This window comes from Crassostrea angulata, chromosome 3 (assembly GCF_025612915.1).
Source record: "Crassostrea angulata isolate pt1a10 chromosome 3, ASM2561291v2, whole genome shotgun sequence".
In the NCBI taxonomy this organism is placed as follows: Eukaryota; Metazoa; Mollusca; class Bivalvia; order Ostreida; family Ostreidae; genus Magallana; species Magallana angulata.
This window is the reverse complement of record NC_069113.1, coordinates 25911882-25928007: the sequence shown is the minus strand read 5'-3', so window position 1 is coordinate 25928007 and position 16126 is coordinate 25911882. Positions and strand designations below refer to the sequence as shown.

Here is a 16126-nt window from a genome sequence, read left to right as displayed (position 1 = left end):
TGAATTCAAACAGTAAAAATAATCCATACAATTTCTCTGAAAATGCCTCTCCCCCCCCCCCCCCAAAAAAAACCCAAACAAAAAAAGCCGTATTTCAATTTTGAATTCATACAGAGAACCAGTTCCAGCTGGTATTTGTGTAATGTCAATTCAATGATAAATCGCAGCTGTTTTTGCGACCATGAGACTGTTGCTCAACGTGTCTCATGTATACTTGCAACGTTTTACTATCATTGCAAGATTTATCGGTTTCAGATTCCATGCTTTGCCGCCACTAGGTATAAACTGGATACAGGGCTATTTTTGGCCCATGTTATTTTCGCTTCTAAATATGGTTTTGCCTCGTCTTGAATTCGTCCCAATAATATTGTGGTAAAAGAGAGATAATATGAGACATTGAAATTCGCCAAGTCGCCGAATCGGGGTGAGTGTTCCTTGTAAAGTATACACTGTATAAGCATATCGGTTTCAGGCCACAATTGACCTTGATTTTGACTGTTGCTTTTGTAAATCTTCTTTGGCGTTATCTTTTCTTACACTTTAATATTTCTACTGAAGAGCTTCACAATCGGGCGGTTTATACCGGTTTATACCCCCTCTGACTCGTATGATCATTAGTGCGATGAAACGCATGATCGGACGAAAGCCGCTCATCCTATCGTATTGGCGCACGTTCAATCGTCCGATCATCTGGTCTTTCGTGCGATCTTATCGTAATATCTTACATCACTCGCGTTTATTGTACAACAGTTGCATATAGACGCAAGAAACATCGCAAGTGTCAATACGTTTACATCGCACAACGGTTGCTTTGAATCGTGCGAGTTTCGTACGACTACTTTTTCATATGCAATTATTTTGGCAACAGTTTACGGACCATATTCAATTTTTTCGTTCGCACGAATATTTTGTCGCTTCTGCTCCTGTACGTGCCAATTGTGGTTAAGGTACATTCTATTATTATCCTAGTAAGTAATGTAGCCTCTTTACTAAGTATTTACTTAATCAACTAACTACCACTGCCAGTTGCATTACTTACAATATACCAGAGAGGGCCTGTAATTCGTTTCTTCGTAGTAATATCAAAACTAGCAACATCCCCAATCTGAAATATTAAAGAATATTTTTAAATTTCAATCGATTATGGTATTCTCAATAAGGCTGGATGGTCAACAAATTACTGTTTCTTCTTATATTGAACACCTAGTTCTTATTTAATTCCAATTAATAATCTGTTACATTTTTTCAGAAAGTTCTATTTGATGACTTATTATGATTTAAAATAATATGGTCTTTCAATATCGCAAAAGTGCTGTTTAATGCAGCATTATATATATATATATATATATATATATATATATATATATATATATATATATATATATATATATATATATATATATATATATATATATATATATAAAGGAAATTACCACACTATAAGGATTCCTAGGAAGTATAACAAGTCCTCTGTTTCTTCTGGAAGCATACAATGTTTCCGATGCCTTGTCAGCGCCATGATAGGTCTAAAAAGAAAAAAAACCCACACATTTTCTTTAACAAATTCTAATTCATATATCGTTGATATTCTTACCTGAAAACTTATCAGATAATGAAACTTGAATAAAGGCTTTATCACTTACAGTCGCGAAATCTACTTCATTTCAACGTGAATACTTGGAACGATTTAAATTCAATCGAAATAGATCTATAACCTTAATAATAAGAAATATGTTTTTGTAACCTTTATTGTCTAAGACTTTCGGTGAATTTTGTCGGTATGAAAGTAGAGAGCATTTACTATGTTGAAAAATACAAGGATCGCTACTCTCATTGTACGTATAAACCTCTCTCTCTGTCTCTCTCTCTCTCTCTCTCTCTCTCTCTCTCTCTCTCTCTCTCCAAATATCCCTGTTACATATAATTGTCAATGAGTTAATAAAATGTACGTTAATTATTGATATTTGTTGTGTACGTTTCACAAAGCAAATTCTTCCATTTATAGATAATAATTTTATACCTCAACCATTTGTAAGTTATTTCTGGCGTCACTCCATGCAGTCCGTGTTCTTAATACAGCTGTTAATTTACGATAGAATGCGAAATACAAATAGTTTTATTTAAAATTTAGTTTTACAACTTATATTAATATCTCTCGGTGGCACGAGTGTCAGCGCGAGGTTGGGGGAGGGGGTGAGTAATTGATGTCGGAAGAAGCCGGGATACTTAGAGCTAAACCACGTGTCCAAGCAGGCGACCATCATACCCTTTCACATACAACCACTGTCCATATGGAGATCGAACTTGGGTCGTTGCGGTGATGAGCACTGTGCTACTTGGACACCTTGTGTAACTTACGCATTATCAACCTTCCAGTATTAGATATGACATCTTTTAACGATATTTACATCTACTGGGTACTTTCCCCTCTATTTCTTAAGAAAATTGATTGTGATTCATAACACTATTGAAACTGACAGGGCTGATATCTACACGATCCAATTATATCTACATTGTAGTTGGTACATATAACTATGCTACGACATTTTTCTTTTGTCTAACTTGCTGATGTACATAAACAATTATTTTTACGGATAAGTACTTACCATTATATTCAGTTCAGAGGCATAGTTCGAAGGTGTCAGAGATAATTTCCCATAGCCTTGGTTATCGACATTTAACGACGTGGATATCCATTGATTGGTAAAAATGACGTATTCATACACATGGTGGCAGGTCTTTAGTTTCTTTTCGATAATTTTGACTTTTACAGGCATTGTAGACGTTTTTAAGTTCTGAAACTTGAGCTGGAATGATGATGATGATAAAGATAACAAAGAGGCCCGTGGGCCACATGGCTCGCATTAATAAACGTTATTTCTTTTTTAGTGTATTTTTTTTGTATTTCCTTTTTTGTTTATCATTTGTATTGTAAGACTTTGATTTTTAGTCAAAAAGATTTTTGATTTTTTATATCTTAAGTATCGTATTGTACTTGTAAAAAATTCTCCATTACACTTTTTGTAAAACTTAAATATGTAATCCTTTCTCGGGTCCCATTTATCATTTTACAAAATTACATACCTGCTTAAAAAAAAAGAAAGTTGAATTTTACCAACACATTAAATTGTCTATCTTTTTAAACCATCGATTTTTAACTAACGCGCGGTATTAAATCTGTCTGCACCGCTTGGTGTGTTTTAGGACCGACGACATCCAAAAATAAGCATTCAATGCTGAAATGTATCACGATTTCTTTTTCTTGATCGATTTATTTAATAATTCTACATGTTCATATCAGATGTATATCCCCATTTATAGAATCATGCTAATACAATCTAAACCACCTACATTGCTTCCATTTTCATAAATTTTATATTGTTCGAATGTGTTTCATATTAATTCTTAAAATGTCGTTTAATCCACCATAAGGACCCTGTCCTCGGGAATCATGGTTTCAACCCATTTTAATGTGCAATATTTTTGGAAGTTTTAGCAATCGTTGACAATTATAAAACTATAGCTATTTGATTGATTCTAGAGAAGATTTATTTGTTTCCTCTCCCCATCTGGAAAGGTGCATGACTTTTATTGGAATAAAGAAAATTATAGTTTCCTATCCAAATAATATATTTTTTTTTTATTTCATTTGATTCCTTTGGTTGAAGTTTGCTATTTGTGAAGCAAGGGAATGGGTCTGTCGTGAGAATGGCTGTATTATAATAGCTAAATAGATACTGTCGTATTCGCATTTCGAACAGTATTACAAAGATCGCACAATTCGTGACATTTTGGTTGATGTGGTGTAGTGATATCGGTTAATGATCATGGTTATGTTATCAGGTTAATAAGGAGTGTAAAATGACAATGTGGAAAAAAGTTTGATGGTACACAGAAGGAAATGTTGTTGATGATAGTGTAGATAATGATATGCCCCATACTTGTAGGAATTTTTCTTACGGAAACTATAATTTTTAATATAAAGATGAACTCACTAATTTTGGAGCAAAGATGTGAAGCTAAACATGTCTATTTAAGGATTAATACCAACACACGACGACCGACGACAGACAAATGGATAGCAGATGATCATCTTAATTATACAAATTATATGTATAATAAAAGTAATTTAAAAACTAGATAATGCATGTATATCATTTGCTTACAAACGTTACGAATGGCAAACCAGGTTGAAAATCGTTCCGCTTTGGTTCTAAAGTCCACTTCATTTTTCCATCACGTTTGAGTTTAACAATAACGGAATTAATAACGGTGCTTCCTGTTGAGGGGTCGCTGACTTTAGCAACGACCTCTATATCATTTTCGTATATTATTGTGCTCGATTTTAATGGTGTTGACTTAGTAAATTCTCCAGTAATCTGTAAGAAACATTTCAATTTTGTTCCATTTGGATTATATTTAAAAAATCATAAACTCAAGAACCCGTGAAAAAATCATCATCATAAATAATAATTACTTACATCCGCAGCGTCGTCGCTTAAGAAAAGATTGGTATTCCTAATTTTCGTCACATACTGAAGACGAATAACGCCGGAAACTGGTTTTCCAAAAAAGTACCTAAGTTTGGACAGTTTAAATTTAAACCATGAGTTTAATTTCCTTGCTGTTAATTGCTTTTTTATTTGTCTTCAGTCAGGTTACCAATTGCACTGCATTGTTAGAGAGAGAGAGAGAGAGAGAGAGAGAGAGAGAGAGAGAGAGAGAGAGAGAGAGAGAGAGAGAGAGAGAGAGAGAGAGAGAGAGAGAGCAAACCTAGCTTTAATTTTGCATCTGAGATTTCTTGTTGATCTGGTATAAAAGGTTGGACAGTTAATTTGCACCTTGAATTTTGGAACCACTGTTGAGGAAAATAGGAACTCAATTTTTCATTGCAATCAACATGAAAAATGAAGTAGCTAGTAAAATGTAAATAATCAAAATAATTGTAAGACTCACCATATTTACGGACTTCAAATTCTTTCTCAGTTTTTCTTTTCTAAAGAAATTAAAACTACAAGTATAATATTCAACTTTTATTAATAAACTGATATTAACGCAGAAATTAAATTTAATTTTTTTGAAAACCTCTAGTACCATGATTTCAACAACTATACGCCAATGTCCATTATTTGAGTTTTGGGGTATTTGGAAATTCCTGCTGTATACTCCTTTTTTTCCTCGAACATCTAACCATTGCTTAACTGTCTTGTTTTTACCATCCTAAAAAATTCAATTTAAATGCCCGTCGTTCATTCATATCAACATTCTGAATAGACAGCAAGGAATGTATAAAATATTACTGTAATCAACAAAACAAACACATTCGTACAAATATTTCTATGTTGAACAGCCCTGTGTAAGGTTTTAAACTTGGAAGGAGCACAACCACTCGTAATTTTACTAAAAATGTAAAAAAAAAAAAAAAAAAAAAAAATGTTAGTTCAATCAAATTATATCATAATAAATTTAGCATTCATAAAAATCAAACTTTCTTAATTTTCATTGTACTAAAGTAAAAAACAACCGTCCTCTTTTTCGGCATACATCCCTCTGTCTGTCTGTATGAGAGCTACGGACGTGGTAGAGTCAAACTTAATAGATGACTTAATTGACCCCCCACTGAACTTGAGTTTTGCCTCCGTAATATCTGATGATGATACGCTTAATGGTACCTGAATTGAAATAAAATTGTATAAATAAGTATTATTACATTACAGTTCGTCAAATGTGAGAATATAAATTAATATACTTACATTTATCATCACATGATTCGGCGTTCCTAAAAAAAGGAGAAACCTGCATTATACATTATACTTTCGTAACGCAATAAAAGTTATATATCGGTGTCCCGTTACTATGATTTTTAATACTTGCCATATGTTACAACTGAGGAATTTTGAAGTACGTTTACTCCATTTCTTCCTAGAGCTAAATGAACAGTTTTTTGTCCGTATTTGAGTAAGTTACAAGTCACTATAACAGGGGATCCTGGCCGGTAAATTCCAGGGAAAGCTGTTATCAAATCACTGTAACGAATAAGCAGTTGGGCAACTTACAAGGCTTAATACAAAAGTACATGTAATGTCAAACAATGCACCGCGCTTCCAATGAGCATTGTTGCGTGGTCCACGCAGAAAATATACAAGCGAGGTTAAGCCGGATGCTATGGGGAAAATTCAGCCTGCGCATGAGCTAGCCTGGTTCCTTTGCGTAATGGGTAGCTCAGGGAACCAGGCTAGCACACGTTTATCTGAATCGGGATCGGGATTCCATGCCATATGCACACAAGTTCCTTCAAAGGCGCTGTAATTGTAAAGTTGTCGATGAACAGTATAGAAACAAAGTATTTCTTTTAAAGAAATGATCGGCATGTGGTATGAACTGTCAGTATTATGAAATAAGTTAATTTTATGCCGAAACTTCAACATGCATCAAATACCATAATTTGCAATGTTATGTTGTTTTCCGAATACACGTGTAACTTAACTTTACCTTTATCAGTGTAGACGGGACTCCCAAAACGGAGTTAACTCCCAAAACGGAGTCTTTGGCTCCATCATGCATTGCGGTAAAATGGCGTTTCTAATGTAAACAACGTGCGAGTTAAATTGTAAAATTGGCCAAAAACACGACAAAAAATAATTCTAAACTTTCAAAAACATTTCTGAACGTTTATGTGTCATATTAATGTCATATATTCATAACCGTTTACTTGTATTACGTAAGATTAATTTTTAAAATGAAAAATTCACCCATAACTTCGATCACACACATCTAAAACTGTTTTGGAATCAATCGCAACTTCTCGGGCCTTTCTGGCAGGCTCGGAAAAACACCTCGAATGTCTTACCTAGGCATCCATGACAACCCCCCCCCCCCTTTTTTTTTTTTTTTATAGAACTTGATATAAATACAAAACATTTCATGATCTGTTGAGATGTGAGCTATACTTCATTAAAGTAAACGATATACACTAAAATACAACACAGAAGCGACATACAAGACTGTCTAGCCGATACTTATTTTAATGGGAAGCGACTCCATTTTGTATAAAATTCTTACATCCGGTGATGTTAATACATTCGAGGTGTTTTTCCGAGCCTGCCGGAAAGGCCCGAGAAGTTGCGATTGTTTTGGAATAAATTGAACGCTTGTTTGTTAAAAGTATAGTCTCATTTTAATCTTTTTCATGCTAAATTATTCAATCATCTTGAATAATTATGTATTTAACATGGTTTTCTAACATCGAAAATGCCGCGAGCGATTATAATTGTTTTGATGATAATTATCAGTTCAATATAAAGAGTTGTTGTATCTAGAGTAACAATTTGTTTCATTTTCTGGGCTTCTAAACAACCAATCCTATTTTTTAATTACCAAAAAGACGTTTTTAATCATCGCTAGAGCAACCAGTTTTTGTTAGTAATCGAAGCTTTTTTCGTTTACGCACTTATCAATTTGTATGTTTGGTGATTTTAAATTGTAACACAATACAAAAGAAGTAAAATTTAATGCAATTTACCTTTTATTAACGATTAAATTCCGTGAAAAACACAAAAATATCACTTTTTAAGCATCATCCAAACGTCCAACTTCGAAGAGAAATAACTTTCTTAAGTGCAAATAAACCCCTATTTTGTGCAAATACGATCGATAGTAAATTATATCCTGGGTCTTTTAAAACATGTTAGAAGTCTGCCAACACATGCAGCACTTTGCAAGACGATTTCTTGTTGACCCCATGTTTTCATCGAAAAATCGCCATATTTTGTACCAGTGCGCATGCGTAGACTCCCAAAACGGAGTCCAAAATGCTTGCAGAAATTCACTTCCATTGACTCCGTTTTGGGAGTCCGTCTAGACTGCTTATAGTAGGCGATGCTAGAGTACTTCCCTATTAAAATTTTTTAAGCATTTAAGTATGATTGAATAATTATGTCACTGTATAAAAGTTTAAATCTCAAGAAAAATGCATCAAAATATGAAATTAATTTACACTAAGCTGTCTGCATAGTTAACAAAGTAGTGCAAATCGTAATGTGTGCGCAAATAGTAGAATTCGCCGAATGCCTGATAGTATACATGCAAACTTCATTAATAGATATTATATCATAATTATCTTAGAAGTATGAACCCTTTAAATTCTGAGATAAAAAGTCAGGGCTATACACATACGTAATACAACGTACAAGTTTAGTGGCTAAAAGCAGGGGTGTGGCAACGCACTTTTAAAAAATTACGCATTTTGAAAAAAAAATTCAAAGTGCGTTAAATTTGGGACCAAATCAACGCACTTTGAAATTTTTTTTCAAAGTGCATTAAATTTTGGACCAAGTTAACCCACTTTGAAAACTTTTTTCAAAGTGCGTTAAGATGGTACATCAACATTTTTTAGTATCGACACTCTTAACGCACTTTGAAAAAAATTCGGGAGTTGAATTTCTAATTTGTTGATAGTATGATGATTTGTTAACACTGATGAATCTTTAATTTACCGTATTTGAGAATGGGGGTGGGGTGGGGGTCGGGGTGGGAGTTAACCAAAGATACCAGTCAATCACCAGTGCATCATGCATTTACTTGATTAAAGGAAGAAGGACCCCTCCCTCATTTTTTCTTCCAAAACATATGATATTCAGCAACTAAAACGCTTTAGAGCGGAAAAAAGAAATATGCCTCAGTTGTAAATTATACATAAGAGTGATGTTGAAAAAACGAGCTGGCCAAACAATAATTTATCCATTGGTATGTTAAAGAATCTATACGAGTTATAACATTCTGTTATTGTTTTTTTTTTATCAAATAAACCACTTCAAAATAAAAAAGAAATTACATTAACAAACATTAAATTATTATAAACTTTAAATGAGCATTAGGATGTGTTTTTTTTCTCGTACTGATCTTCTAAAAGATCATATTGTTTTTGATGAACATAACTAATGTATCCTTTTATCATATTATGTTTGTTTACAAACACATGCAATAAGCCAGTTGAAATATGTTATATATTGATCTCCATTATTAATATATACAAATCACATTCGTTCTTGCATAGCTCAATATACCAGATAAGAAGTAAATTTGCTGCATACTCAAAATAGAAAAATGCAGTTGTTAGGCGATGAAGTTTATGTCATATTTGGATTATTCAAATCTCCCGAATTGTTCTTTGTATGTAAATTGTCGATATTGTCTTATGAGAAAAAAAGTTCTCATCTACAAACTGTTTATCAAGTTAGCTGAGAATGCAATAGCTTCTTTTTTAAATTAAGCTACACAAGGTTAAAACAATCATTTATCGTATATAAGAGTATTAATTATTTTTACTTAACCCTGAACAATTTTTTTTAAAGTGTGTTAATATCGACGATATAAACGCACTTTGAAAAAAAATTTTAAAAATATTTTTTTTCAAAGTGCGTTGACTTGGTCCCAATATTAACGCACTTAGAAATTTTTTTTCAAAGTGCGTAATTTTTCAAAGGGCGTTGTAACACAGGAGGCTAGAGTCAGTGGAATCTCTGATAATCTTAAGGCTTTCACGTTTTCGTTGGAAACACATGCAAATGGTCCACGTGTTGTAGTCATTTTTTAAAGGACAGCAACTTGTATTACTTTAAATGGTATATCAGAATTTGCCCGATCAAAATTCGAATTGGAATTAGAAATTTCGTTAAAGGGGCATGGTCACGATTTTGGTCAAAAATTATTTTTCGATTTTAATGTTTAAAATGCTTTAGTAAGGCATTTCATGCGCGGATCCAGAAAATTTTTCCAGGGGGGGGGTCCGAAGGATAATTGTGTTTGCCAGGGGGGGTCCGAGGCATATTTTCGCGATAATTTTACTATGTAAATTTAATAAATTTTCATTTTCCAGGGGGGGTCGGGACCCCCCCCCCCCCCCCCCGACCCCCCCTCTAGATCCGCGCATGCATTTTTAATAGGCAACCAAAACCGAAAATGAATGTGTTAATCGTTAGGAACTGTTTATTTATGCTTCAAATGAATAAGAATATAGACAAATCATCTTGAAAAGATTTTTTACTGGTATATTGAACCTATCTAAACAAAAACACGGCACGAGCCTTGTTTTACAAGACGAAGAATTGCTTAAAACTCATCGACGGGCACCGAAATTTCATTTGATCATTAGAAATGCATTCATAAAGCATTGTAAATAATTAAAACAGAAAAATAAAATATGACCAAAATCGTGACTATGCCCCTTTAAATATTCAAAAAAGGTTCATGTATGAATGTTAATAACACGGTTTGTACTCGGCATCGCTGCGGCGTACATTTAAAGATTTTCATTTAAAGTGTATACCTTGGGTTATCTGAAAAAGCTTCAAACAACACAATATTTTAATACAAATATAGTATGGACTTTCTCTTACTGTTTTAAAACTTAAGGAAGGTTACCATTTCAGTGAAATTCGCGATGTTATTTTGTCTCTTGATCTAGGAGTAAAATGACCGATTGTGCTAAGACTAATACAATACATTTTTAGCTTCGATAGATAGTAAAAGCTAGAAAATGTGTTGAAGTTAATATATTAAGCTAAAAATGTTAGAAAGATAACAGAGTACCTTCTAACTGGTTTTAATGTTTCATGAAAAGCCTGTGTCATGCTTTTAATTATATCAGATAGTAAGAAGACAGAAATGTAAGCTCTAAAGGAAAATTAAAGCTTGAGTTGGTTCTTATGTCATCGGCTATATTATAAGGCTACATTTACGATTAATCATTACCTATTGAAAAGTCATTGATCATTAACATCAAATACATAATATTTAATATACTACTATATTAAACTCAAAAGAGTGATAATTTATGAAAAAAATAATAAAACATTTTAATTGAGCATCATTGCCAATTACTGTAGATTGGCAAATAATTACGATCGAAAATCAGAATCACTGGTTTGTTCTGGGTCGCTCTCTGACTAAAGATGAAAGTCAATCGATTGAACCGTGGATGTTAACCTGCCCTTGAATAGATAGTAGTATTCAATTCAGAAATTAGCTAATTTGGTCAGCATGTTAACGGATTTGTAAACCTACTTTCCTTAGAATGTCAATTGTTCTATCCCACGACCTCTGACTGACCACATAGGAAGGAAAGATTATGGGATTCTGGTTGTTGATAAACTTCTTGAAGAGTGCTCCCGTTTTAACCGAATTACAGGAAATTTGCTAATATGACCACGCAAGCTATAGATGTGAGTGATTTTATTACCCCAATTCCATTTTAATGTCATTTGGTCTGTTCCAGTACCACAAATTCAGAAAGTTAACAAATTTATTCATTTGAACAAATATAACAAGTTAAATGCAAACAACTCGCTGAGGAATTCACTCATACGTAAAACACGACACAAAAGAAAACGCGTAAACAACGAGATTGACTTGCTAATATAACACAATTAAAGGGGAACAACTTGGGATAGTTCACCATAGGCAATATTTCAAGTTTTACATAAAATGAATATATGGGGTTATCACCCGTTAAATTCAGTGAACAATAAAGTTAATTAAAACATACAATGAATTCTCAGGGGAAAATCATCCTTCAAATTCTAGAGGAAAAATCACTCTTGAGAAGTTCCCCATGCTTCAAATAAACACTACTAAGAATAATTACTAACTGCCGAAATTACTTGAGACAATCATCAAGTTCAAATTTCAACAAACACTATACGAACTAAAATTCATCATAGATATCCATAATCACCCCAAAAATGTAGCACAGTTTTAGAAATATAAGGTAAACCTTTTAAAAAAATCCAGATTTCCCAACAAAGTTAACTTAATAAATAAAATAGAATCTGCCAAATCTACGTGTAACTTTCTTTAAAAACTAAACTGATCAAAGTCTCAAAATTTAGCTAAATAAATAACTAGAATCCCTTTCACTCATCAAACGTAAATAAAAAATCTTGACACGAAAATCAATAAAACTCCATTTCAAAAATAAAGATGCAGCCTAAACAATAATAAAATAAAAACAACGACTTACGTCGTCTCCAGAATGAGAGAAAACCCAAAGAGAGCGAGTTACGGATTTTTTCTGGCTTTTATATCCCCAAAAACAGAATTCCATACATCGCACGAGCGAAACATAGAATTACACAAAAAAACACGGAGTCTGTATAAATCACGTGATATCAATAGAAATCATTACAGAAAATCTACATACAGAGTTCAATTATAAAAATCTCGTCGATTCTCGTCTAAAAAAAATAACAAAACAACACATAACATTATCATGTAAAATATTTGTTTTGTTCCCAAAAATCTCGTATACACTCTCGAACTATTTTACAAAGACTTTATATTTCCCGCATAAACAGAGAAATCGATAAAACTCACATTCGGAACACTTCATAATTCTTCATACAAAGTAAGGTAAACTCCGGAAGTGCAAAAACGAAAGTACACATGTATGAATGTAACACATGTCAACAATGATTGAATGATACGAAAGTAAGTTATTAAGGTTCATTATCAATCTATACCGCTATAAGTACAAATATTCCTCTCCATATGTACACTTATTATACATCTGCAACATTAAAGGATATGCTAAAAATAAAATAACAAAGGGGGGGGGATCAAATCACTACAATAGTAAGCCCCTTGAATAGTACACTTTTATTACCGAATTTTGCGGTATTTGCCCTTTTTAAGAATTGAAAATTTGTACACTAGTATAATGATGACCTGATTTCTGACCTAATAAATTTCTGTCTCTTGTTGGAACATAGATAATTTTTGTATTCTTTAAACGAACATGCACGTGCCGTGTTCTCCGTCTCAATTTGTGCAATATTGATGCTTTTCTTTTGGAAAAAATGATGGTTAAATCAATCAAACACTCACGATGATTATATATAAATAATCAATACGAAAAATAAAATTTAAATACAGTTATTGAGACCCCCCCCCCTCGAGAAATTCTTCACTATAGACTAAATGAACAAGTTTTGTTGTTTATGAACAGCTAGAACATTTATAAAACAAACTGGATTCATATTCATATTTTACTTTAATATTTGAATTATTGGATTTATTATTTTTATATTTCATCATTTCATTATAATGTAAGAATTTCAACTTCACAGACACTTAACACATTGGTCTCTCCTGGCTTGGATTGGATCATTAAATTTACAGAACTTCCCCTAGCGTTCGGTGGACATTGAAACAGCACAACGTCTCCACTGTTTGGCAACGGACCAGGAAAAAACCCACAGCTGTTGTTCTGGCCGTTACCACCGTACGTGATATAAAAATTTACCGAACGGCCCGCTACAAAACAAAAGTTTTCAATAAAATTGCGTTTCTTGCATATATTATGATATATCTAACAACTTCGTTTTAAAGAACAACCACGGGGATTATACAAATAAAGCTGAGTCACGTCTTGTCATTCAAGCTTTGTAAATGCAGGAGTTACCTTACCACAACAGTCCTGTCTTGTGTGAACGATTATTCTCCATATCGTTATAACTCTTTGAAGATTTATCTCCAGCCATGGATCAGCTTCAAATGTCGAACTGAAAATATACGTCGGGCCCGGACAACTGGTTACACCATCTACAGCTTTAGAGGGTGACAAAGGTGTAGAATCGAACACGTATATGGAGCTCGCTGTTGTGGATGCGTTCAATGCCACTTATTGGAAGAAAGAAACTTCCTTTAAGTTTAAACAATTGATACAATTGTACTTAAACATGTGCATTATAGTATACACATTCAAAAATACTGTCAAAATATAAGGAGTACCACCAAATTCGTTCTCTACAAACCTTATTCGAATATTACATGTACACATGCTATTCAACTTGAAGAATGGTTGAAAACGGTAAAATATGAAATGCATTACATGTAAAAGAGAAACTGAAGTATTTGTGGCGATAAAAGGAATTGGTTACATTTAACTAAATGATTTATTTTTCGATGAGAATGGCCAAAAAGCGATTTTTATAGGCTAATTTGGGATTTTTTTTCTGTAGAATTTTGAAATTTTTATAGTATTTCTTCATTATGATTTAACAATTTGTAATATCTTTCTTTGTTATGTATAATGATTATCGAAACTTTGTAGTTAAATCAATGTACAAAGGATAAACATATATTTACCATTAGATCCATTTTCGGCAATATAATTTTTGTTGTCCTATTGGAATGAAATGAAAAGCAGGGATTACATTATCGATTATTATAAAACAATTGTCATAGTATAAGATTTTATATCATCATTCATTTATTGTTTTATAATTTTAAATGTTTTATTATAAAACATTTGTCATAGTATAAAATTTTATATCATCATTCATTTATTGTTTTAGTAAACATGTTCATTTTTGAACAATTTATAGTGCTCTGTCGCAATTCGTGATCCGTCTATGACGTTTACTCTGCATTGTGACGTTATGTCACAAGACTCCTTTACTCATACACTGGCTCATATTATATTTTCTTTCTGACGTCAAATACTGCCAGTGTGTCGAATTTAATGAGACAAATCGATAAAACAAAGTAACAATGTGGGTAAATGTACCTTAAATCTGTACCAAGATATATATGCAGCAAATTTTGACGATTTTAAAAAATATCAGACATGTGAAAATGTGCAATTGAAAAATATCCAAGATAATTTCATTTACACATTATCATTTTTCACGAGGAAAAATTCGCAGTAAACAAAACTGATTTCTTACGGATATTTATAATGGGGAATGTTGACATCTTTTCTCCATTCGGTAGTCACTCAAAAACCTCACACTCTTTATTAACGTTATCATCCGGGTCTGTTGCCATACAAAAACCCCATAGACATAACATTTTTAGCCGTGTATTGAAACCTGATAAACTAGAGGGAGCGTTTCTAAGGAAAAATCTCGAAAATGTTCCATAATTTTGAATGAGCATCGTTTGAATTCTGAGGTATTTACAACATATCCTCAGATACACGTTAAAAAATTTTGAAAAAATTCTGCACGCATTTTATTTATCAGTGGGGTATGGACCATTACCTTAATAAGGAGTAATTTTTAAAGAAATTAAACGGGCTATTTTAAGGTTATAAATTTGAAAAAAGAAGTTGCAGAGCAAATAATTAAGATTTTTTTATTCAGGGACACAAGTCTACACATACCAGCTCAATATATCTGCATACTTCGGATGTTTTCAAAGCCGGCACTCCTTCGTGGGGATTAACAAACCATTCACAGCATCCTCTGCATCGAGAATTGCCAGGTCGTATTCTACAAAGCTCTATCCCAACGCACCGCTCGTCTTTTTCACATCTCGGAAAACAGTGATACAACGCAGCACCATATGTTTCATAGTCGTTAGTCCATAATGGATACGCTTTTTCCTCAATTAGTTCCACACTGGCTTTAATGTTTAAGTTCAATGTTGTACATTGTTGTAGCTCAATTTCTTTTGAGTACGTCGATCCTATATACCAATTAAGCGTAGACAAAAACATAAGCCGCATATTTCACAGAATGTTCACCGAACTTACTGGTTTTGCCGTCGTCTGTAATGTTGTGACATACAGTAACCACACGTTCATGAATATGTTTTAATGAGACAATGTAACTCACCTTTAAATAATGCATAGATAAATATTTTCATTATCCTTTCTTTGAAATATGCCATTATCCTACGATAATGAATATTTTAAAATTACCAGTTATTATGTGAATGTTTTCTTTTCCCATGAGTACCTGCACAATACTCGATCTGTTTGTACTTCTTGGATAAGGAAATACGCAATATGATAGTTAAATTGTTATGAGAAACAATGCATGACAAAATTCAGTGCAACTATATTGATTCTGTTACATTAAATTGTGTGCACTTCCTTTTCGTTTATTCTTTCTGAATTTTTCATTACCTGTTATTTAGTTGCCTGTTGACAAATTCTTTCTCTGTCGTCTGGATGTTTTTGGTAAATCACAATTGTATGTAAAACTCTCAATATTAAAACATTATTATATCGATAAATTAATATGTTTGTATATCTAAAAAAATCAGTTCTTAAATAATAGTCTTCCAAATTATCTCATATACTAGTAGCTTTCATAACCTAAAAAGATTTTACTGATATACG

General features: G+C 32.8%; 1 protein-coding gene and 2 long non-coding RNA genes across 4 annotated transcripts; all 3 read right to left on the bottom strand.

Annotated features, from left to right (window-relative positions):
• Positions 1 to 2740: 2740 nt before the first annotated feature.
• On the bottom strand, positions 2741 to 4558 carry LOC128178608 (uncharacterized). The gene is made up of 3 exons (XR_008242975.1): positions 4482 to 4558; positions 4167 to 4379; positions 2741 to 2807 (listed from the first exon to the last, which is right to left on the bottom strand). It is a non-coding gene; the product is annotated as an uncharacterized LOC128178608 (long non-coding RNA).
• A 219-nt stretch (positions 4559 to 4777) lies between these two features.
• On the bottom strand, positions 4778 to 5220 carry LOC128178607 (uncharacterized). The gene is made up of 3 exons (XR_008242974.1): positions 5095 to 5220; positions 4957 to 4996; positions 4778 to 4858 (listed from the first exon to the last, which is right to left on the bottom strand). It is a non-coding gene; the product is annotated as an uncharacterized LOC128178607 (long non-coding RNA).
• Positions 5221 to 13018: 7798 nt separating this feature from the next.
• LOC128178086 (fucolectin-1-like) lies at positions 13019 to 15702 on the bottom strand. 2 transcript variants are annotated; one of them, XM_052845097.1, is made up of 4 exons: positions 15185 to 15702; positions 14146 to 14182; positions 13465 to 13677; positions 13019 to 13311 (listed from the first exon to the last, which is right to left on the bottom strand). In XM_052845097.1, exons 1-4 carry the CDS (start codon positions 15506 to 15508, stop codon positions 13097 to 13099), a joined length of 789 nt encoding a protein of 262 aa, XP_052701057.1. In that variant the 5' UTR covers positions 15509 to 15702; the 3' UTR covers positions 13019 to 13096. The 2 variants fall into 2 exon arrangements, with proteins under 2 accessions (XP_052701057.1, XP_052701056.1); XM_052845096.1 differs by having other exon boundaries at positions 13020 to 13311; positions 15164 to 15697.
• Between the last annotated feature and the right edge of the window lie 424 nt (positions 15703 to 16126).

Coding starts and splice junctions, on each gene's coding strand:
- LOC128178086 (XM_052845096.1), bottom strand. CDS start 15,508: ATGCGGCTTATGTTTTTGTCTACGCTTAATTGGTATATAGGATCGACG. Junction 14,183..15,163: donor TATGCAGATATATTGAGCTG/GTATGTGTAGAC, acceptor TCATTCCAATAG/GACAACAAAAATTATATTGC. Junction 13,678..14,145: donor TGCCGAAAATGGATCTAATG/GTAAATATATGT, acceptor TCTTCCAATAAG/TGGCATTGAACGCATCCACA.